The sequence below is a fragment of the Amblyomma mixtum genome, chromosome 9 (genome assembly GCF_055824585.1).
Source record: "Amblyomma mixtum isolate Tamu chromosome 9, ASM5582458v1, whole genome shotgun sequence".
Taxonomy (NCBI): domain Eukaryota; kingdom Metazoa; phylum Arthropoda; class Arachnida; order Ixodida; family Ixodidae; genus Amblyomma; species Amblyomma mixtum.
Genome location: NC_143020.1, coordinates 78,853,092 through 78,876,465, shown reverse-complemented (window position 1 = coordinate 78,876,465; position 23,374 = coordinate 78,853,092). Strand labels below are relative to the sequence as shown.

At 46.1% G+C, this 23,374-nt stretch overlaps 1 protein-coding gene across 1 annotated transcript in view; it reads left to right on the top strand.

Annotated features, from left to right (window-relative positions):
- The window catches only part of LOC149329832 (uncharacterized), a 49,324-nt gene that overhangs the window by 9,807 nt on the left and 16,143 nt on the right, over window positions 1-23,374 (top strand). Inside the window, exons 2-10 of the mRNA XM_089560532.1 lie at window positions 5,421-5,658; window positions 7,328-7,432; window positions 8,357-8,431; window positions 9,414-9,551; window positions 11,930-11,986; window positions 12,076-12,132; window positions 13,244-13,300; window positions 16,634-16,696; window positions 21,102-21,173. Of these exons, the coding sequence (XP_089416658.1) occupies window positions 5,425-5,658; window positions 7,328-7,432; window positions 8,357-8,431; window positions 9,414-9,551; window positions 11,930-11,986; window positions 12,076-12,132; window positions 13,244-13,300; window positions 16,634-16,696; window positions 21,102-21,173 (858 nt within the window). The 5' untranslated portion in view covers window positions 5,421-5,424. The remainder of the gene's footprint in view (window positions 1-5,420; window positions 5,659-7,327; window positions 7,433-8,356; window positions 8,432-9,413; window positions 9,552-11,929; window positions 11,987-12,075; window positions 12,133-13,243; window positions 13,301-16,633; window positions 16,697-21,101; window positions 21,174-23,374) is intronic.

Below are 23,374 nucleotides of genomic sequence, written 5' to 3'. Positions count from 1 at the left end.
CAAGCTCCCACGCGCTCTACGGACGAAATACACTCCAAGCGCGTCGCAATCGGGGCACTTGCCTTCAAATAACAATTCAGAAGACACAAGCCACCTATATGAAATTACAATCCTTATGCGACACTGCATAATATTAGAAACAATCTAAACGCGACGATTTTTTCGTTGTTTACAGCATGTTTAGAGCAGTCGAAAGCTCCTCTGCATACCGCCATCTTCCCACGGACTACGTAGCCAGGTTCCAACTTTGTTCTTTGTCCAGGTTTAGCAAGTGTGTAACCAGCTGGCAACACAAACAAACCGCTGGATCATGGCGGCGTTCATCCGTTGTCCACTGGTACCATGGAGGAAAAAAAACAGAGGGAGCGTGACGTCACGCGACCAGCGTTCGCAAGCCGAGTGTTTACGAAGCCGTTTCCTCCCTCAGTTTTTCGCTCTCCGAGTCTGTCCTTTATGTTTTGATTCTGGTAGGTTTTAGTGCGCGCGTATGTGCGACCCGCGGCGCGGGCGTCTACAGCAAGGAGGTTGATCTACTGCCAGTCTGCCGTGCTAATCTGCGCATGCGCGCGCGCAGCGGGGCTAGATTTTACCGCACGCTATCACGTGGTGTGATCACGGGGGGACACACTCTCTTTTTTTACTCTATCTTTACTTGTTAAGACTAGGCTTCAAGGTTGTCGCCGGCCGCTCCCTCCTCAGTTTTTTTTCCTCCATGACTGGTACGCATGGGCTCAATGGTCAGGTTTTCCTCTGGAGTTGGTTATATTAACTCTATGCGCGCGCTGAGTGCGCTAAGCCGCCTTCCGGGTAGACAAGATCAAGAGAGGGCGCTAGAAACAAGCTGTAATAAATATTACTTAAACATATATGAGGTGTTCTTTTCTAAGCGAAACAATATAAATCACTATAATTGCTAAGTCACATTATTTATTTATATTAAATATTGTTTTCTGTAACTTGTTTGACAGAGCCGCAGCACTGCTTTGGTGTCTTTTCAATAGCACTTCGAAATTGATGTCACTGGCAATAGGGTTTGCGAAGCTTTCGTTCCTTCCTTCCGCTACCATGCAATACACAGACCTCGGTCGCTTCGCGAACCGGCCCTGATAAGCGCCCGTCCTCTCCGGTCTATTTCCGCTGCGAGCGCCTTTTGAGTGTGCGTACAAAAGGAGAAGTAAACACAAAAACAGAGAAAGTCTCCCGGGAGCTTATCATTCGTCGCTATAGAAACCGCCAGCTCATATCGGACCTCGGTAGTTCCGCCCTTGTGCTCGACGCAGCGCTTAGGTCTCAAGAAGAAGGTATGTTGTTTTCTTCCCTCTGTCAAAACTCAAAATTCATATGCTTACTTCAGTCTCCTTGTACAGCCGGCCAAATCTTTAGCTGGCGTGCGTGACGGCCGCCTTTTCTGTGCTCCTGCGCTTTGCGAGGAAGCAAATTTGCGAAAAGCTCAGTATTAAGCACAGTCTCAATGAGCCATTGCTTAGATTGGATATTTTCGCAAGTTTGCTCCGTAACAAGCTGCAGGATCACTGAAAACGCGACCGTAACGCACGCCAGCTAAAGATTTGGCCGGCTGTACTTCCCTTGTTGAAATCGCAAACACCTATCTCTCACCAACGCCGTGAGCGACGGACCCTTCTTGCACGCCGAGTTCTCACGTCATCTTTTTTCGAGCGTAGGATGTAGCCATTGTCACCCAACCACCTTTAGGTGCATATCTCACTATTACAGCCATGCTCACAACTCTTCTTAAAAACTGGTGTATTTAATGACTCGCGGGGCAGTCCTGTCGCCAGTTCAACCGTATCTTAAACGAGATGTCGAGTTTCTAGAAACCAGTCAAGGATAGTTTCGTCCCCGCTGTGTATTAGACCTCGCGAAATCTGCTTGCAATAGCAAAGCGCACCAAAGCGTCGTTTTTTTTTAAATATCGGATTGCCGTTAAAACATACCTCTTCTTGCTCGGCCGTGTGTATTCACGCTACTGAGGATTACCTGCCTGCGCAGTTCGTGTCTTCTTTTTGTTTGTTTTTTTGCGGAAAAAAAAAGCCGAAAGACGCGCTTTCGATCCCGGCTGCGGTGGTCGATTTTCGATAGAGGCGAAATTCAAGAGGCCCGCGTAGTGTGCAATGTCAGTGCACGTTAAACTACCCCAGATGGTTAAACTACCCTTCACTACGGCGTACCTCGTAGCCTGAATCGGTTTGGGACGTTAAACCCCCATAAACCTTGTACCTCTGTCCGATACGTTATGCTGTGTATAGCCTAACTCTTGATTTGATCATTCAGTTCTGTCTATGATAAAATTCTGCGCGCACTTAAGTCAGCTTACGTGGAGGAATGAAAGCCTGTTTTTTTTGGGTAAGGAAACATTTTGAGGAAAGGAAAGGGCGCAGTAGCTCTCAGATCTTGACATCTTGGTGGACACCTCAACCGCGCCTTAAACTTTTTGTGACCCATTTTGTGACACATGATAGCACTTATCGTGACCTTAACTCAGCATCTTTTCTATGACAATGTCAGTCTTCATACATGACTCACACGACCATGACTGACATGGCCATGAAGCTGAAATTGCACCATTTTTGTGCCAAGTGTTACAAAGATTTGGTCATGACTGCTGGTGCCAGCAGCTGAAGACGTCAAATCAGGCGACACTTTCTGTGCACACATTTCGCGTCCACGTTTCGCGGACACTTCCGGTGTTTACATAGCCTAGTAATGCTTTCGCATTAATAAAGATGTCTTGTTACTGCTGCACAAGCACAAAAACCTAGGCCGTACTTTTTACGTCATTTATTTTAGATCAAAACGTGCCCAGTCTGTGGCACTACGAAACTCCGTTTCTATCACACAATCGACTACAAGCGTGTCTCTGAATGGCTAAACCTCCTAATCATCACGAAGTCTTGAGAAAACAGGGCGTATAGGGCGTCGTTGCGTCGTTTAGTGCACATATGCGGCTCATGTTATCGATTTCTCACCGCTGTTGAACTTTGCTATCGCACATTAACACACCTCGTACGTAGCTAAGGAGTAGAAAATCTAGTGGATCGAAACGTGAACAGCACTCCGTTAATATTTGGGGGTATTCATAGAAAGTTCCATGCCCGATCGCATTACATGCTAACGCGATGACATATTTGAATCAGGCATCTTTGCCATTCATATTGTTACGCGGCGGCCAGCCGAAGAATGAGACGTGGTGAACCATGGCTATGAGATGATTTAATGGCCGCTGGCCTAGCGCGGGCGCTCCGTCCCGCGCCACTGCCAGCTTCGTCTTCGTCACAATATCTATAGCATGAGACCTTCCTGTGTTTTTAATTTTGCTTCTTCGAACTAACCCAGTGGTTACTAAACATCCTGAAATGCCTGGGAAAATTAGCTTTCAGCCAAAGGCGGCTGATCTAGCTTGCGCCTTCGCACTGGTTAGTTTTGAGGGTTATGGCTCTCTCAGCAATTGAGGGCCGTGTCGCTATCACTGCCACCGCTGCAGTCACGTGGTGCAGAGTATAAACATTCGGATTGACTACAAAAGGAGTTTTTCACTTGGGTGACCGCCTCCTTCAAGGCTAAATGATGTCGGCGGTTGGTGTTGTACGTCGTCACTGAAAAATTCCTCCGCAGTCAAAATTACTCCTATCGAGAGAGGTCCAAACTGTTAAATGCATGTTGGTGAGGGGGGCGGAGAATACTTTTGCGAATGACACAAGTTTTCGGGGGTAATCTTAAAATGACTCTCCTGCGATACAGTAAAGCAGTTGTTGTTGTTGTTGTTGTTCACCTCATAGGATGGCGCATACCCACAGTGGGGGATCGGCCAAGAAGAGGGGTGCATAGAGAGTTTTTGAGATTTTTTCCTTGTTTGTTTGGTTTTGTTTTCTGGGGAAAAATCAATAGATAAATTAAGTAATAAATAGAGATAGCAGAATGCTGGGGAAGAGAATCTTTATGAGAAAGCAGAAAGACGAAAAAGAAACAGGACAAGCATAACGCACGCAGGAGCTGGACTCAGCAAGATCTCTAGCAGAGGGAGTTGATTAATAAATAAATGAATGAAAATAAGAATGGTAGAGGCATTTTTCTCTCATCTTTAGCCCGCACTCTTCTTTGATTCTACAAATCGCAATGCACTATGACAAAAATTCCTAATGTTTTTTTTTTCATGAAAGGAATGTATTGTTTGATACATGTTCGTTTTTTCAAGTCTGGTGTCCCACGTCCATTCATTTTTCTCGTTCCTACCACACAGCTGTACTCGTGCACCTCTACCAAGGTCTGCATGGGCCTCCCTTGTAAAAAACTTATTTTAACAGTCTCTGTTGTCTACAGAGTTTAGTTTTTAAAGTCTGTAGACATTGTATAGACAGATTGTATAGTATAGTCTATAGGTAATGCAACTGCTGTAGACAATCTATAGATTTATAGCTACACACTTGCAGTAGACTTAGCCGCCGCGGTGGCTCAGTGGCTATGGTGCTCGGCTGCTGGCCCGAAAGACGCGGGTTCGATCCCGGTCGCGGCGGCTGAATTTCTTTGGAGGAGAAATTCGAGGCCCGTGTACTGTGCGATGTTAGTGCACGTTAAAGAACCCCAGGTGGTTGAAATTTCCGGAGCCCTCCACTACGGCGTCTCTCGTAGCCTTAGTCGCTTTGGGACGTTAAACCCCATAAACCAACCAACCAGTAGACTTGTAGTAGACTTTACACACTTGTAGTAGTAGTCTGTAGAGTATAGTATGAACAGACAAAAGTAAATACCTATAAGAAGGTAATTGTCTATAAGAAATCTATAGAGAGCCGAAAGACCTTTTCATAAGGGCTGCTTTGCGCCTGTTCTTATATGCCCACCGCTGCAGATGCCGAAAGTTGTGGAACAGGCCAGTGTCCAGCATGCAGAATGCCCTCCAATTCATCAATAAAATCCTAGGCTTTACTGGACAGCAGATAAAAACCCATGCATTTAAAAGTGCTGCTTATAGCATGATAGAATACTTGTCTCTTTAGATGCTCCGAAAACAGAATGCAACATGGTACTGCATTTCTTCCAGCAGGATATTTCTACAGTCTGCAAGGTTTCTTTTTACTTTTTCTACTGCTGAACGAGGTAAATAATTCAAGTAAAGGCAGATGTTTTTGAAAGTGGTCACTTTAAAGATTAGCTGACTGCGATAGAAGAGCTATAAAGCACTTTATCTTTAAAAGAACGCTGAGCGGAATACACCTCCATACGCTGCCGCCTGTGTCATTTCCTCTTTTACTGTCAATTTTACTGCAGATCAAGTAGTCGTGAAAGCACAAAATGTTTATTGGTCCACTTCACACGAACTACAGAAATCGAGTTTATAGCGCTTTAATTTGTACACCTATCTCAAACAGAAGTTTCGGTGCAATTATGTGTCGAAATATTTGCAGAACTATGCCAACCAAGGTGCGGGTCCGTGGTTTCGCGCCCGATATCCCCGAAGATATAGTTGTGTCCTTCTGCGATGACTTACCGTCGAATGCTGTGTGCGCACAGTGCGACAATGTGTCGGCCATCCTGCACAGAGATCCAGAGGCTCATGGATACTGCACTTCCTGCATGAAGATGCTCAGCAACGGGGATATGTTTGAGTGCTACACGTGCGAAAGGAAATTCCACGTCTCACAAGTGAGGATGATGATGATGATGTCCTCAGGCTGAATGGCACAACTGAGCAACAACTTTGCCCTAGTCTTACCGGGGTTTTTTTTCCTTCATTGATTCGAATCTAAACTCTCATGGACTTGAAGGTGCAGCGCAACTTTGTGCTCCGGCTTGGAACCAGAAGGTGAAGAACACCTTCTATATGTGGACTTATATGGTGATGCGAGCGTCCTGGTCAAATGTGCAATGGAATCTCCCAAGGCGGAGTAGGTTTGTAATAAGCGAGTAGCTCTCTCCTCACTTCGAGCTACTGATCAATTTGCTCTCACCCTACGACAAGCTTGACGCGCCTGTTAGCGTAGAGCGGCTGTCTGCTGAAGCAGTGGTCCTGGGTTCGAACCCGGGACCAGAATGAATTGTTCTTTAACTACGATGTTTCTGAGAAAGCTGTATGGCTTGCCTTTACGTCCGTTTTGCTGCGCTTAGGTGGGTGCAAATTAGTTGTTATTCCGTTATGATATGAACCCCGTAATCCTTGTGTAAAGATTCCAAAGATTTCTCTAGGCTGAAAGCCGGCCTTTTTTCGCTTGAAGCTCCTTGCCCGATGCCTGTCTTATGCACAGGAAGAATTGGAAACACTATATTGTGATTGCCTGAAACTTGCCGAAACTTTCAAAAAATGTCCTTCGGGTCAGTTAATTGCTGTATTTGGTTTTTTTTGCTTGACTCCAGATACAAAATATCTTAATTCTTAATTCACTATAAGAATATTCATTGAAGCAAACAGCCCATGTACGGCGATAGTTTTCTAGGGTGTCTTAACCTCGCAATTGATAAATCAGATAATTTGTGGCAGTTTTAAAGTCATTAAAAGATTTATTAAGAACTGCGCACCGCAAACACAGGGACGCCAGTGACACAGAGACAAGGCTGAGCACGGATCTTCTACATGTCTCTAGTGTCCCTGTTTATAGGTTGTGCTGTTTTTCATTTCTAAAAGCCAATCAACTAGCCCGAACTCCAGCTCGACATTAAAAAGAAGCACCTTCGGGCGCAATTATAAGGACTGGCTTTTCCTTTCAGCCTTCATAGACAGCTGCATCAAGTCTACCGTCCTTATCCATTTTTGAGTAGAATAGTTTTCGCTGTCTCTGTAAGCTCTGTAGTATACTAATTGAACTTCGAGCAAAGCACTCTTTTGTTGCTGCTAGGATGTTGTCAAAACATTCAACAGTGACCACCCTGAGCAGTTCGGAGTATTTCGCAGCAAACCCGGGCAGCCATATGTAGTTAGAAGGTGTAACTAGTGCGCTCTGCAGCCTATTTAGGAGCGATTCACCTGTGACAATCCCCTTGGAGCTGTTGCTATTTTTGCGTCGACGTAACCAATTAAATGAAATACTAAACCGTCCAAGTGCGGTTTACGGAAAAATTTAAGTGTCCTCTTTCTTATCGTTATAGTACACTTTTCTTACTTCCGCGTGTGTGCGCAATCAAAGTAAGTTGCTCCGCAGTTGCCAAAAAACAACCCTGAACCACCATGGACCCTCCTTCCGTTAGTCGAGCGAAATTTTCTTAGAGACAAAGGTTTGTTTTCACAATAACCACTAACCTTTGCTTTCTTGTTTACTTTAATATCCTCGTGATTCGTTTACACATATCTGATTCATACTCATTTTTTCTTGTACTCAAGCTCACTGTAGATCGATCGACCCGGGACAAAATCAAAGCGCTGAAAGTTATCTGCCCCTACGCCGCTCCAGAAAATCCAGTACTAATAACTTTCAATTCCATCAAGGTATGTAAGGCTCCTCGGCAATAATTTTTTGGTGCTTTGACAGTTTTGTTTTGCGGTATACATGTGTTAAACACTGCGATCTTTGCTCGGAACAAACCGAGACAAGCTCTTTGCAAGCAGTTCACATGTGAACAGTGCCTAAACTGACTTTCCAGGCACTTTCTTTCTAATTTCAAACTGCACTTTTACGAAAAGTGTCTCAAAAACTTCCAAGAGAGACTCTCGGAAGAAAAGCATAAACCTTTCATTGTCAAATTGCGCGAAACAACAAGCACAGGAAGCAGGACACACTGCGCTATGTGTATATGTGTAAACTCATCCCTCCATGCTTGTTTTTCGTACAAAAGTTAGCGCAAAACACAAGATACTCACGAGAAAGGTGGACAGGATAACGTGCTACTAACAACTGATTCGTTACTGAAACAAACACGTGATATATAGGCACACCCTCACACCACCTATCAGCTGCAGCAAACGTCAGAACGATGTTGTTTCGCACAATTTGACAATGAAGGTTTATGCTTTACTTTCGGGAGTTGTGCCTCCATTATTTAAAGCTTTTTTTACAGGATTTCTTTAATTTTGTTTCGTAATAATTCAGTGTGGAGCCGCCACGTTGGCTTAGTGGTTATGGCGCGCGGCCGCTGACTCAAAACACGCGGGTTCGATCCTGGTCACGGCGTTTCAATTTCGATACAGGCAAAATCGTAGAGGCCCGTGTACTGTGCGAAGTGAGTGCACAATGAAGAAGCACAGGAGATCAAAATTTCCGGAGCCTTTGCATTCGATGACCCTCATAACCTCAGTCCCTTTGGGACGCAAACGCCTATAAACCCACGAACTCATTTTGTGGGAATTTTGTGCACACTCCTCTTAAGTACCCTTTTCCTTCTGCCGAAAAGATTCCTGTCAATTTTCTCCTAGGCCCACCTCTACCGATGCTCTTGCGGCGAGATTGCAGAGGCTCCGGCCGACACTGACCAGCCTGCTTCTCTTCCGGTAATAGCCCCGGTATTTTTTTGCTGCTATTAAGCTCTTAGCGGATTCGGCCGAGTCAGGCCTGTCGTAGGTGGCCATTCCTGGCTCATGATGAATCCAGACTGTCGTGTATTTTCTGGCATTCTGTGTCCGGTTGAAGTGAGTACGTCTCCACGAACATTTTGGAGGGTTTGCCGAAAGATGACAGCATGGGTATGAAACTATTTGGGTACCGTTTACGAAAACAAAAATGGTTCCGTTAAGTGGTTAACATTTTATTTACGAGTTACTTCTTGTATCGATACGGCAACTAAAATATAGTGCCGGGAAAGTGTTTGCAGTGGATACCTAAGTGAGAAATAAAATGCAGACGGAAGCTGCTTGTTCCAAGAACAGAGCGATTTTTATCTGGGAACTAGGACATCAGCAAAGAAGGCATTTGAGGTAAACGTGCAGGCCTGGACAGTCCGGTTAATACCGATGAGATTCTAATAAACAGATGTTTTCTATCACTTGCAAGTAATTCATCTTATTATAAATTAAAAGCTTGGATTTGTGCCGCTCCTTGGGCAATAAAGTCGCACTGATTTTTGGCCACAAGAAAGTGAAAATCTCAGTGCACTTCATTTCTACGAACTTCTACTCTGTATTTACTGAGCCCAGTACAGAGGTACTGGGATCGGCCTGCACATTCACTATTCGTCGCTGCTTAATGTAGTTAATTTCAGAAACGTAGAAGTGTTTAGACGCGTGGTCATGACGCGTGGCAAGTAACTTTCTCTCGGGCTAAACATCAATTTTTGTAGAAAAGCATTAGTCTCATAAGATCATTGCTAGTTAATCTTCAAATATTCCCGTCTTTATTGCAGTTTAATTCGTTCTGAGGATTTCGGCTGCATACTTAGTTTTTGGATCTCAAGCGCGTACTACTAATTGAGAATCCACAAAGCGATTTTGGAGGCAAACTTTTTCCGGATTTATTTTCTACACGGTGCCTTTTCAGTTTTCTTCAATGAAGATGGCTAAATGCCCCCGTTGTTATCAAGAGTTCTCAAAGAAACTCATCCTCCAACATTGCAAAGATTGCAAAGGTCCCCGAAAGGATGACCCTACACAGAAGCAACAGGTACTAAGCCCTGAGGTAAGTGTAGCCCTGTGCATTCTTTTTCTTGAGCAATTCCTTAATAGAGAAGCTTCCCGCGACAAAAGGTGCCAAGATAAACAGGAAATTCCTCAATGGGGGGGGGGGGGGGGGGAGATCCGAACATTCGAATGTGTAGCCTTTCTCGACAATGTCTTTAGAGCGCCTTGTGTGATTTATTCGACGCTTCTCAGAGCGCTTTGACAGCGTCAGTTGTTACACGCTCTTTGCGTACACAGTGCGTCGTTTCCACAAAATGGCACTACGAGCTTGTGAAAAGGCCGGGGGTGGAAAACTTCATTACATTCCACTGTCAAAGAAATTCAGACTTCAACACAACTTCCTAATAGCCGCCAGAGGAAGTCCAAGTGGAGAATAGAATCTTGTCATGACAGGTATTACAAGAAAAAGCTTCATTCTACAGTGCGACCCGAATCACCGCTGGCTAAACAAGACAGTTTGATTCATGACGCTTCAGATAATTCGCCCATCGCCGCAAACCCTTGAGCATTTTGTCAGTGTAGCATTCATTGATAATCAAACGTATGCTCTTGTCCCGCCACCAGGGGCACTGAAGGGGTTGAAGTCGAAGCTATCCAGGCCATGTAATCTGTGCAATAAATAAACACGCGGACCGGTGGCGTTAATACCACCTGCTCTATTTACAGAAACTTCTGTACAATAGTACATAAATTACATTTCTATATTGTAGGACTGAAATGCCAGTGTGAAAAAAATCCTTAGCAAGTCAACTTTGAGCATTATGAACCCAGTATTTTATTCATGAGAGTTTTAGACCTTGACGCGGATATTAAGAAAACAGCAACGTAGCTGACGACACACCGCACAAAAACCTGGCCGTCAGCAGCCGCTGTCGTTTGTCCCAGAACCAACAGCAACGCCAAGTACTGCTGTCAACAGCGCAGAAGGCGGGAAGCTGGCAGCGCTTTACCGAGTCGCGGATGAGGGCGCTATGCTCGCGGCGCATTCGGGCGCACAGAACACGCCTTCACTTGGGGTTTTTAAATTTGAGGATTTTTCACTTCTTGCCGAATGAAAAGGTACACGCTAACGCTACTCCGTTTGAAGCATTTCGGACGGGCCGTTATTATGTTGCTCGATATTTTTCCTCTTTACCGTTTAAGGTGCACTGAAGAAGAATTTGAACTCGTTTTTTTGTCGCGGGAACTCAATCTATACGTTCCAAGCATTCTTAGAAACTGCGACTTATTGCTCTGTGTGGCCGATTTCCCTAATTAAATCGAATTAACGTCCGGCTCCCGCCTTTACTTTTGATTTTTCAGCGTACGGAGGGCGGAGTCGACCAGTACGTGGAGTGCCTTTCAGCGAGCTCCGTGGAGGCTTTGCATTCGCTTATTTTTTTTTTTTAGGTTTCCGTGAGTAAATTGTTTCATTCGGAGATAATATAGCCGCAAAATAAGCCTGCAGAAATAAAAATACGCGCGGACTATTTGCTTCTACGGACTAATACGTATTACTCCGCCGATGGTAGAGCGGCGGCAAGCCGCCACGGGACTGGGTGAAAGGCACTCCGCGCGTTAGTCGACTCCGCCAACCGTACGGGGAGAATTAAAAAAAAAAGGCGGGAGCCAGACGTTAATTCGATTTAATTAGGGAAATCGGTCACACAGGGCAATAAATCGATGTTTCTAAGATTGATCTGAACGTGTACACTGAGTTCCCGCGGCAAAAAGACGAGTTCAGATTCCTCTTGACTGCACCTTTAAAGCCATAAGTCTCACGGCATATTTAAAAAATATTTAATCCGAAACAATTATTATAGTAGTTCAATAAAAAAAAACAATAGCCGGTACTTTACTTAACTACGAACATTCACATCATTTCAGTTCGAAAAAACGCACTTTTTTTTAACGTGATCCATTCCAGCAGGGACGGCCTCTATAATTACTTCAATTTACTAGCCAACTGGTAAAAATCTTGCGCAATATAGCGTATTTTTGGTCATGCTTGACGTATTCTTCATAGAATATAGTTGTACTATTCCCTTCCACCGTAGATAGGCAAGCGAGGTCTTGATACCCCGGAGGTTTCCGGCCAGTCACCCAAGTTTTCTGTTGTAAGAAAATCGGTGCTGGTCTCTTTCCCGTTTGTTTGTCACAAACCGCATGTCAGTGTGACCTCGACGATGTCAGGAGCATTCGTTCTCGTTTTTGTTACTTCGTAATTCTTGTGTCCTGGTCCACAACTGCTAGTCATATCAGATGCCGCTAACCGGGGAAATCCAGGCCAGTTTGGTCGTGTTTGGGATGTGCGCAAATCGATGCACATCAATTTCGCATGTTTAAAATACAAGTTCCTTGTCTTATCAATGCTTTTTATTCTCTATTATACCCAAGGTTAGTTCGGAAGGCGCCGACGGCAAGCCTTCCGTCCGGGACAGCCCCTACTGGAATGTCAGTGTCGTTGAATCGTAGAGCAGCTGTCGTTTGCGGCGTCACCGAGAGCCATCTCGCTAAATGCTTTTCATATATTTATCTTCCAGATGAGGTTGGCGCCGGAAAAAGAGAAAACACCGGCGATATTGACGGATAATCTCACCGTAAGAGCATTAACCTTTATTTTGACGGTCATTGCATCGGCCACCTCCAATTCAACTTGCACACTCTTAGTGGCCTGATTTATATTTTTTGCCTTTATGGAGATACTGAAAAAGAAAAATGTGACAAAGCGCTTCACATGACGAATCAGCCATGAGATTTAGGCTCTCCGTCCAGTGCTTTCTACTGAATAGAATTTTCGTCTATTATTCAGTTCTCCTGGTACTCTCGCTTCCTGAGTATTTCCAGAGCTTAAACAAATGTTCCCTGAGGCTATTAATTCCAGCGTTATTTGATTAGTTGTGCTTTGAGTAAAGATGAACCATATTATTCAAGCTCTCATCAAATATTGCTTTACTGTGAATATGCTTCTACTTGTACACTGTATCGATAGGAGTTTGAAGAAGGCTGGGAGGAGCTTTTGCGCGTGCGAGTTTTCGAAACATGTCATTAAAACAGCTTACGTTTACTACGGATTGCGTGTGACTCCAGAAGTGAAATTTTGGGATATTAAACCCCATAAACCAACGAACCAATCAAATGTGAAATTTTACTTTTACGCCACTCTGTAAAAAGCCGCCGCTGTGGCTCAGTGGTTATGATGCTCGGCTGCTGACCCCGAAAGACGCGAGCTTGATCCCGACCGCACTTCGATGGAGGCGAAATGCCACTCTTAAAAACAACACATATCGCTGTCTCCTCTCTGTATTAACTAGTTTCTATGTTGACACTGAGATGCAAGGAAAAAAATAAATCTCATCGAGTAACGATCAATATTAATGATCAGTCATCAATGTCAAGCTCAGCTGACTTCTCTTATCCTACTAGAGCGAGAGATCTAGCTCCTAGCAGACATTGCTCCTAACTTCAGTGCAATCCCTTACTTCTGCAGTAGTGGTATCACGGAGTCGGCGGTTGTCTTATTTGATGGCTGCTCTCGCCCAATCCGCCTTCACTTCCAAATTACATCTTAAATTAATCATTAGGATGATTCTCGTTCTCTGAAGAATCAGTATTTATTTGGTCTTCGTTCCCTAAAATTGACCATTCGTACTCTGTGACTGGAGGTAGATTCTTCTGACGTTTTCCTGCTCCTACGACTTTTTTCTAAAGGGAAATCCGCCCTGTGTGACTGACGAGCCGCCTCAGCGGGCTATGGATCCTAACGCCGTAAGTGACCTTTTTTTCTATATACTTTCTATATACTTTTTTTCTATATAGCCTCAGTCGCTTTGGGACGTTAAACCCCATAAACCATAAACCAAACTATATACTTTCTTGCACGTGGCAGCCAGGGTACGGGACAGGCGCCTTCCTGGTTGGTTCAGTGACCATCGTGTTAGGCTACTGAGCACGGGGTAGCGGAACCGGAGCCCATACGCGAAGGCCGCATTTCAACAGAGGCGACGGGATAAAAGTTTGAGGAGACACTTAAGCTCCGGCTTAAGGGTACGACGCAATAACGTAATATGCCAGTTTCCATATGCAGTTAAAATACGATCTAAGAAAACTCTTACAAAGTTCCCAATCTAACAGACAAATTTTGATTCCTCGGCAAGTACCCATAGGGTTCAGTGTCTCAATAACCCGAACTGACGAAACAAACGACGGCTAAACCCGATATAACGAAGATTTTCTGGGAATAACTGAGTAAAAAAAAAGATCATTCCTCGTTTATTTTGTCCACTTTGTCTCGCAATTTGTTGGCACTGTACCAATAATATTATCTAAGCGCCTAAGTCGCAGCCCTGGTTTTGTTCTGACGGGGTCACAAGCTGCGCCTCTGCGCGGAGCAAAGGACTCGGCATTCGACGGCGCTTCCCACTGTGACTTGGAATCGGTTTTACCATCTGGCGCTTTTAGGTACAAGTGATTCGGGCCGCTTCCAAAGACTTTTCATATGCGCAGGCGCGGGTTGTCGGCAAATACGATGCCACGCTATAGCTTTTGGGTGCCGCGACGTTATCAATTAATAATTCGAAGGGCGGAAAAATTCCTTACTCGCTTTTACGAATTTCCCGATTTAGCGAAATAATTCTTCCCTGCTCTTCACTTCGTTAAATCTGGTTTTAACTGTAATCAGAACGTCATTCTCTGCATTACATTCATCGATCCCTGGGACTTCTCATACCGCTCCTGGCACAGTGGTGCAGCGGTTAAGTGATGCGCCACTGCCCTGCGATGGCAGGTGCTCCCAGCGGTGGGCCTTGTGCGGCTCAGGTTGATCTTCCAGAGCGACCAATCATTAATTTAACTGACACCTGGCACGGTGGTCAGTTGGCTTACTATCCGGTGGGCAGCTCGGGATGGCACTGCAAGGTCACAAGATCTAGCTGCCAAACCTGCCTCCTAGGTAGCTCTCTATGGACTACTTGCCAGAGGTATGCCCGTGGAATTTCGCTCACAATGCCGACACCGACAACACAGACGCCGAAATTTCTGCGTAACGGTGCCTTTAACGCTGTCGCATAAGAGCGCCCGTGTACTGTGTGATGGCAGAGCGCGTCGAAGAATCCAGAGTACTCGAAATTCATCTCGGAGCCCTACACCACAGCCACACTTTATTTCTCCATACCTTCACCACCTAAATGATTTCTTCGCTGTGTGTTCGCTGTAATATGTCCCGGCAGAACACAGTATCACTGCACAGAATAAAACAAAGGTCAATTTCTCTGGCGTATTGCACAGGTGACAATTCCCCGTCCATAGCATGAAGCCATGCCTCGCAAGGCATCGTCGATGCTTGCTTTGAAGAACGTTTTTGCAGCAGATGAAATCCACATTAGTGTTACACGTTTTAAAACTTTGGTGTCAAGAAACTCCAGAATAGGTTGCCGACATGAAGGTATAGGAAACAAAAAAAATGGCTATGGTTTAGCTCTGGTTAAACCTGGTAGAGTAACGAGAGGTACATAACTCAGGCTGCGCTTAGGTTTGGCTTGAAAGTGAGACACACGGTTTACGTAACGGCTTGAACTTTATTGTTTATACCATAGAAGACGCTCCGGTGGTCAGTAAAGTAGTGAGACTTGCGCACAACTGACTAGGCAGGCGGCCTCTGCTTCGTCGTCGGCTCAGCGACGAGGCGCGCGGCGCGCACACCAGCGGCGTGCTATGACGTCACTCCGCGCATGCGCACAGCTGGCGGAGCGTGATGACAAAGCTCAGCGCGCAGCTACGCTGGCCTAGCGAAGCGGCTGCCTTAGTGTAGCTCTCGCTACAAAACTCAGTAAGTACCTGAGTCGTCTGCCTCCTGGGCAGGCTATAGAAGTGATCTAAAGAAAAGCACGCAGTGAGGAAATAAATGTGTCAGGCCACCGCGGTGGCTCAGTGGTTATGGGGCTAGGCTGCTGACCCGAAAGACGCAGGCTCGATCCCGGCTGTGGCAATGGAATTTAGATGGAGGCGAAATTCTAGATGCCTGTGTACTGTGCGATGTCAGCGTACATTAAAGAACCTCACGTGGTTTAAATTTGCGGAGCTCTCCACTACGGCACCACTCATAGCCTGAGTCGCTTTGGGACGTTAAACCACAATAAACCAATAAATCAGAAATAAAGGTGTCAGCATCTTTCTTAAAGAATCCTCATAAAGACCCCCCCTCAAGCCTGTCTAGGCGATTGGGAAGGCAAATGAGCACTAAGACACCTTATAGCACGGCTATTAAAAAAGGACGGTTTCCCGATTCGAAAAAGAAAAATCTCGAAACAAGCTGATGCAGGAAAAAGTAAACAAGGCCTATTCCACCAGACTCTAGGGAAGGAAGCAGGTTGTCACTACGCATGTGATCCCTTTGGGAGCGCTATGCGAAGGTAGGAAATATTCTGTGCATTACCTGCACTTGTTTCCTCAGGACATAGGCAACTTTTGAAAACAAAAAAATGTTGTAGACTTGAGCCCGAGAAAACACCCACCCTTCCTAACCCATCCTAGCCTGGGTCGCGTTATAGACATCCCCCAAGAGAAAACCATACAACACTTGTATTTTACCCGTACTCACCTATGGGGTAGAAACGGGGGGCTAACGAAAAGGGCTGAATTTAAGTTAAGGACAACGCAGCGAGCTATGGAAAAAAATTATGTGCATAACGCTAAAAGCCCGGAAGCGAGCGGAGTGGGTGAGGGAACAAACCCGCGTTACTGACATTCTAGTCAAAATCACAAGGAAGAAATAGCCTTGCCTTCGCATGTAATGCGAAGGCAAGATAGGCGCTGGTCCTTACGGGTGACGAAGTGGATTCCAAGAGAAGGCAAGCGTGGCAGGGGGCGGCAGAAAGTTAGGTGGGCGGATCAGATTAAGAAGTTTGCGTGGACGTGGTGGCTGCAGCTGGCAAAGGACTGGGTTAATTGTAGAGACATGGGAGAGGCATTTGCCCTGTAGTGGGCGTAGTTAGGCTGATGATGATGGTGATGAGGACGATGTGCCTGTGCATGCCGGTGTTTCTTTTTTGCTTTAAACAAAAGCCCATGTATACTTACGCGGTATCTTCATTTGTAATGCAGCTCGCTCAGGAACTTATAGAGGCCAGGAACGTGATAAACGACATGAGAGCCGAATTTGCCAAGGTGAGAGCAGTGAAGTTGCACACACGCATTTATTAGGTAAAATGTTTAGGAGAGTCACCCAAGATGGAGTAGAGTTTTAATAAGGGAGTAATTACCCATTGGCATCCACACAGGCATCATACGGCTACAAAGGAATACTATACAGATTATTGCAGAAAGTGATTTATCGGAAAAAGTGGCCTACTTGCAAATCAGCGTCTGGGTGGGAATTAGCGCTAGGTAGGGCAATACAGTTATTTACACATGGCAGGACATTGTAGTTCGTGCAACATGAGTGCAGTCCTGTCTTTAATTCTTGGCCGATATTGTACTAGCACAGGAATCAGCTGACCCCAGCAATTGTTGCGACGGATGAAATATTTAGAAATGGCCGCGGCTGAGTGAATGCTCCTTCAGTAGCTTCACTAAATTCGGGGGGCACTTTGACTGTCTAAAGTGCGTAGGGGCGAAAGCATTTTACGCACCACTTTGCCTGCTTCTGTGGCACTGGTGGCGTCACATGTAATTGAGTACTAATTACTAAGTGATGACAAACCACTAATTAATGATTATTTACCAATTAGTGTCTGAATGCTAATTAACTGCTAATTAATGACGATTAAGCTTCGCCTTTAGGAGTGCAACGCGACAGCGGGTTGTAGCGCTGCCAGGGAGTCCACGGAACGCCACCACGCGTTCGGCGCGATGCCTTGCCGTTTGAAGGCAACGCTTTTTGAGGAAAGGAAATGGCGCAGTAATTCTCTGTCATCTCGGTGGACACCTGAACCGCATCGTAGAGGAAGCGAGGAAGTGGGAGTGAAAGAAGAAAGACAAAGATGGCCCGTAATGAAGAAACGAAAATTGTATTTGAGGAAAGGAAATTACGCAGTAACTGTCGCACATATCTCAAAGGAAACCCGTCAAAATTCAGGAGGGGGGGTGGGGGGGGGTGCACTTTCTTTACCTAAAGTGCTGTCACTGATGTATGGTTAAGATGTTAAGCTTCGCCTCTAAGAGCGGAACGCGACAGCGTCTTGCAACGCTGCCAGGGAGTCCATAGAACGTCATCGCCCATTCGGTTCTATGCCTCGCTCGTCAGTAAACTGGTTTTTGAGGAAAGGAAATGTATCTGTCTCTCATATCTCGGTGCACACCTAAACCTCGCCGAAAGGGAAGGGAGGAGGATGGGAGTGAGCGAAGATACCGTATTCACTAGACGTGCTTTTGTTCATTTCAAAGCATCGAGCTGGCATGGCGGAGTGTAAAAAAACATGGTCTATTGTTTCCGGCTTCCTGCAAATTAAACAGTGAGATCCCCAGCGTAAAAAGAATTCCTTTCCCTCTAAAATTTTTTTAACCGGTAAGGTTCCGGTGTGCAGCTTGAAAAAGAAGGTTTTTGTTCCTGGCGGCACGTGCATTTTTTTCACTCTCTTTAAAACATCTTTGTCTGGGCCTCCACTGTACAAGGCCCTGTACAAGGGCACGGGGAAAACTACATCGCACAAAGCACGGTACAGTTTCTTTCTTTTCACAGTGGACAAAAAGTCATTCGAAAACCGCGCGGAAAGAAATCTTACACTGGCAACGATTTCTCGGTAAAAACCGCGGACCCTACTGTAAACCTCAGCAGTTCCGACTACGTACTCCGGCAGCAGGCACCGCAGCCTAACTTGGCATACAGTGCGCAAAAACGGGTCTCTTGTGTCCCGAAAAAACAAGAAACGATTCACCAGCTGCCGAAGAAACAAATGGCCCAGTCCCAGCCCACCTTCCTGTACCCGTCTGAACAGGTTGGTCCGGCTGCAGCGCTCCCAGTCAGACGACCAGATGAAGACGGCAAAAATTCTGTGCAGCTTTTGAATGCTTAACCGTGAAGGGGTTTATTTTTGGGATGTGTTGCAGCGAACCTTAAAGAAAGAATTTTCGCTAGACCCGTACGGCATTCGGTACTTATCTGTTGAAAATGAGGATGGGGTGCCTTTCGACTTAATAATGCTGACAGGCCTCCACTGTATATGGCGCTCCAGATTGGCAGGCTACCATTGTGACCGAGACGCAAGACCTGCCAGGATTTACTTTCGCGAAAATATGGACATGTTTCTGGCCATTCAGAAGGCCGCTGCGGACCCTCCGGAATGGCTCTCAAAACTAGAGCAGCTCTGTACATTGCCTGAATTTTAATTAGATGAAGCCAGATGCATGCTGGCTGACCACGAGTATGTACATAGCGTTTATTGTGTTTTGTTGATTGTTTGGTTTGTCCAATTTTCTCTGTAAAAGTCAGGCAATAAAGAAAAAAAAAGCTGGCATGACGGAGTGCATAGCATGCTCGCCTCGCACTCCGAAGACCGGGGTTCGATTCCTGAGCTCGACCAATTTCTTACTCGGTTTTATTTATTTATATGGCCTAACTAGAAAAGTTACTTAGGCTAATTGGGCAATTAAGCAATTCACTAAGCTCAGTCCCATTTACTTGGAGCATCACTATATGATCCATTCAATTGGTTGCATGGTTACTAGCCAAAGTACAATTGGCCCGTTTCAAATTGGCGCACTATGACGTCACGACCGTTTCGACCAACTGAAAAGCGTGACATTTCTGTCGACAACTGCTGCTTACAACGACGAGACATTAAAGGCTTTCGCCTTACTAATTGAATTTCTTTATAAGGAACTGACACTCTTCAGTAGCTTTACTAGATAAATAATTGAAGTTCCTTAGGAGGAACGAATATTGTCACGTTGTAGTGACGGCAGTCCCGCGCGGTCAGGAAGACACCAACCAGTCTTGGAAACGAAGCTCTTTATTTGGGCTGACTTGCGCCCGCCAAAGAACTGAATCCCTTGGCAGCGGCGTAAGCAACAAACGTGCTCGTCGGTCGTCGAACTACGAATGCCCGCTGCTCGCGGCATCGTTCAATTTAAAGCCGTCAAGGAAACTTCGAGATAACAGGTCGAGATCATCTAGACTAATCTGGAAACACGTAGATGCAGCTCTTCATGGCTGTGATCAATCGAGATTAGTCCGGTCGCTTCTCGCGTCAGGAACAAAAATGATAACACCCCTTTCCTGCGGCCTTCCGCGAACGAATGGACACTGCAATGATACGTGGCACTATGGAATGGTAGTGTTTGGATTTCGGCGCGTGTGGCATTGAAGTTGCTTTATTTGTCATGTCTAAATGATCATCCTGATTATGAAAACATATATACTTGGTTGCAGTTACAATAAAATTCAGTTGAAGATTGCACGTCGTGTCTGCTTTCATTTCCTGGCTTGTGTGCGCGCAATTGTATTAAAATCCTCTAATTATGCCTCTCACTATGAACACTTCATTCGAAAAATGCAGTAATGAGTTAGAAAATATGTTTCTGCATGTTTTTGTGCTTTAAACAGGAGGTCATGTATGCTTATGCGGTGTCTTCGTGGTTAGTTTCAGTGCGCTGAGCAACTCGAAGAGGCATAGAACGAAATAAGCGACCTGAAAGGTGAAAACAGGAAGATGAGTGCAATGAAGTTAAGCACATAATTATTCAAGTACTGAGCCGAAAGGCTTCTCCAAAAGTTCATAAGCTACAGGACCTGCGCAACACACTGGGTAGTATAATGGTAGGCGCCTTTTTGTTATTGCTGTCTTCATCCGACAGCATTCAGCAGCCCGCAGTCTTGAAGACGACCTTAGCAGCGTATCTAGTTGTTCGTTCTTGCGCCATGATGCTGGAGGTTTTTGAGTGTCGGATTTATTGCTCTGCTAAAAACTGCACAAAAGTCTGCGAAAATCATCACGACAATATGATGATGATGAAGATGATGACTGTGATTGCATCATGAAATGCAAATTCTTGCTGCAGAAGAAGGAAGCGATAGTCATCTTCGGTAATTTGTTTCCAGGTGTCTCTGGAGATGCGGCGACATCTCGAGCAGTTTCTCAGGAAGGCGCAGTCACCGCGGTCACCTTCCTCGCTCGAATTGCAACGGAGACGTTGAGAATTACTTAACAATGACAGAATAAATTCTTTGAATTGATATTTCATTTTAGGCACAAAACCGACGCTTTGCTATGAATTGTTATTCTTGGTTGCGAAATCGTTACTTGAATATTTCAGCCGAAATATTTGAACTGAGGAAGAAAAACGCGTTTCACTAAATGGTCAAGCACATCTCTCACCGCCTCCGGAAAAGCTTCTCCAAACAAAATGAAACATGTTGTCTTCTTTGCTACCAACCTTAAATGGTGCCAGCTTTGCCAAGAAGACGCTTATTTGAAGTGCATAATTTTTTGAAGTTTTTTTTTTTGCGGCAACGTAATGTAAAACACAATCAAATTACGAGCAGATCAAGCCAGATACCGCGTAAAGAGCACATAGCCCTGATAGTAATGCCAAAAATAATGGGCTACAATGCTGACGTCACAATTTCTTCCAGGCTTCAAAGGAAGGACAGAAGAATCTAGACGCCGATGTAACGGAACTGAAGATGCGTCTAAATGGACTCGAGGTACGTTGTTCGTAAGTACAGTGAGAGCTGGTGCGTCATTCTCGCAACTGTGGGTGCGATTTCAAGCCAAGAGGCATGACTTCGTCAATCCCTCGAGCCGGAACCAGTTGTGATTTTTTAACGTCTTTATTTCTGCATTTAGTAGGCCCATACCTTGCGGCAGAACTAAGGTGCTTCATGGAGGTTGGGGTGGGGGAGTGGTTAAGGGTGGGGGTGAGGATGGGGGTGGGGGTGAAGGTCGGAGTGCGGGTGGGGGACCGGTGTCCGCTTCTTCCTCGAGGTAGTGTCGTCCCGAGGTCGGCTCCGCGAAGTGATGGCCTGGCCCTTCATCTTCCTTGAAGTAGGAAAGAAAAGTTCGCCAGAGCTGGAGTGCGTCTGATGGCCCGATGTGCGATGGCGGATCGACCCATTCCTGCAGGGTTCCAGGTCGAAGCCCGCCGAGGGACTTGAGTGCTCTCTCCCGTACTGCGTCAAAGGTAGGGCAGCTCCACAGGAGATGTTCGGCCGTGCCTCTGGCAGGGCACGTCGGGCACTGAGGAGTCGGGTATGAGCGCGGGTTTATGAGATGCAACTTCGCTGGTGATAGAAGCTGGCCGGTCTGGGCTCGGCGAAGGAGCACTGCCTCCACTCTCCGGAATGCGCTATGTGGACGGCGATATAGTTGCTCAGGGTTGGCCAAGTGCTGTAGTATGCTGCGACGATAGCGTTGTGCGCGATGCCATGTCTCCGCCCTATCCATATGGGGCGACGACGGGTGCGCAACGTCATCAGGGGGCCAAGAAGCGGAAACGAATGTGGAGCCAGGCAAAGGTGCGGAAAGAGCTGCTGCGCGCGCTGCCTGGTGTGCCTTTTCGTTTCCAGTGATTCCTTCGTGTGCAGGAATCCATTTGATAATGACAGTGAAGCCCTCCTCTCGCAGGCGACGGGCTTCTGTTCGAATAGTGTTGAGAACGGTATAGTCAGCTCCCCCTGCGCGGCAGGAAGTGTACGCTGCTTGTGAATCTGTGTAGACATGGTAGGTGCAAGGAGCCGGATCTTGCCTTTCTACTATTCGAGTAATGGCAAGTCGTATGGCAATGAGTTCGAGATTGGTGACGGTGTGTTCCTCGGAAATCCGTTGAACTACAGAGGTATCTGACACAGAATCGTGACAAGCTATAGCGGCGCAGTGTTGTAACTAAGTGGCGTCTGTGTATAGTTGGATGGCTCCTTCCTGGGCTAGCTTGTATGATGTCTTCTCGTGTCGTTTGGCGGCAGCTTTGCGCCTTTGAGGATTAGCCGAACTCATATTCTTTGGTAATGGCATACCGTCTACTAAGTCGATCAGTTCCCATGGCGGGGCAGCGGACGAAAGTGGCTCTAAGTTGTCAGCGTTGTAGCCTAATGCCCGCAGGATCTCTCGGCCAGCCGCCGTTGTGGAGAGACGGACTCGCTGGGCTAGCGATTGCTGCTCTGCCAGATCCTGCAGGGCATTGATTTTGCTGCATGCGTGTAGGTTCACTACTGGGCAGTACTGCGGCAGACCAGTAACCAGGCGCATCGCCTTGCGATTGATTCGCTCAAGCTGAAGGCGTTGGGTTGCGTTAAGCCGCATGTACGAATATGCGTACAGGATTTTTGATGTTATGAGTGCCAGGGTAATCTGACGGAGCCCCACCTCCTTGATTACCCATCCACGCGCAGAGACGCGGCGCATAAGGTGTAAAGCCTGATGACAGCTATGCATCGTGTTACGAAGCCAGCTTTTGGCTCCTCCGTCCTCGTCAATAAGCATGCCGAGTATACGGATTATTGGTTTCCGGCACATAACTGAGTGCCCTAAATGAAGAGAGATAAGTTTGCGTTCGACCTCGGCTCGTACCCGCGAACCATTTAAGACAACCACATACTCGGTTTTTTCGGGAGAGGTTTCCATTCCATACTTCTTGATGTATTCATGGACGGCATTAAGGCCTGTTTGTAGGGCTAGTTCCTGCTCTGCAGGGGACCCTGAATTAGTCCACAACGTTATATCGTCCGCATACACGGCAAAATTAAGACCGGGTATCGACGACAGCATTGGCGGGAGACCTGACATAGCAATGTTGAAAAGAGCCGGTGATATGACGGCGCCTTGGGGGACACCTGTTTGGTTACGTTGCCATTCACCCTGAGTATCTCCAACCATTACTGAGAAAGTTCTTTCTGCAAGAAAGGCTTTC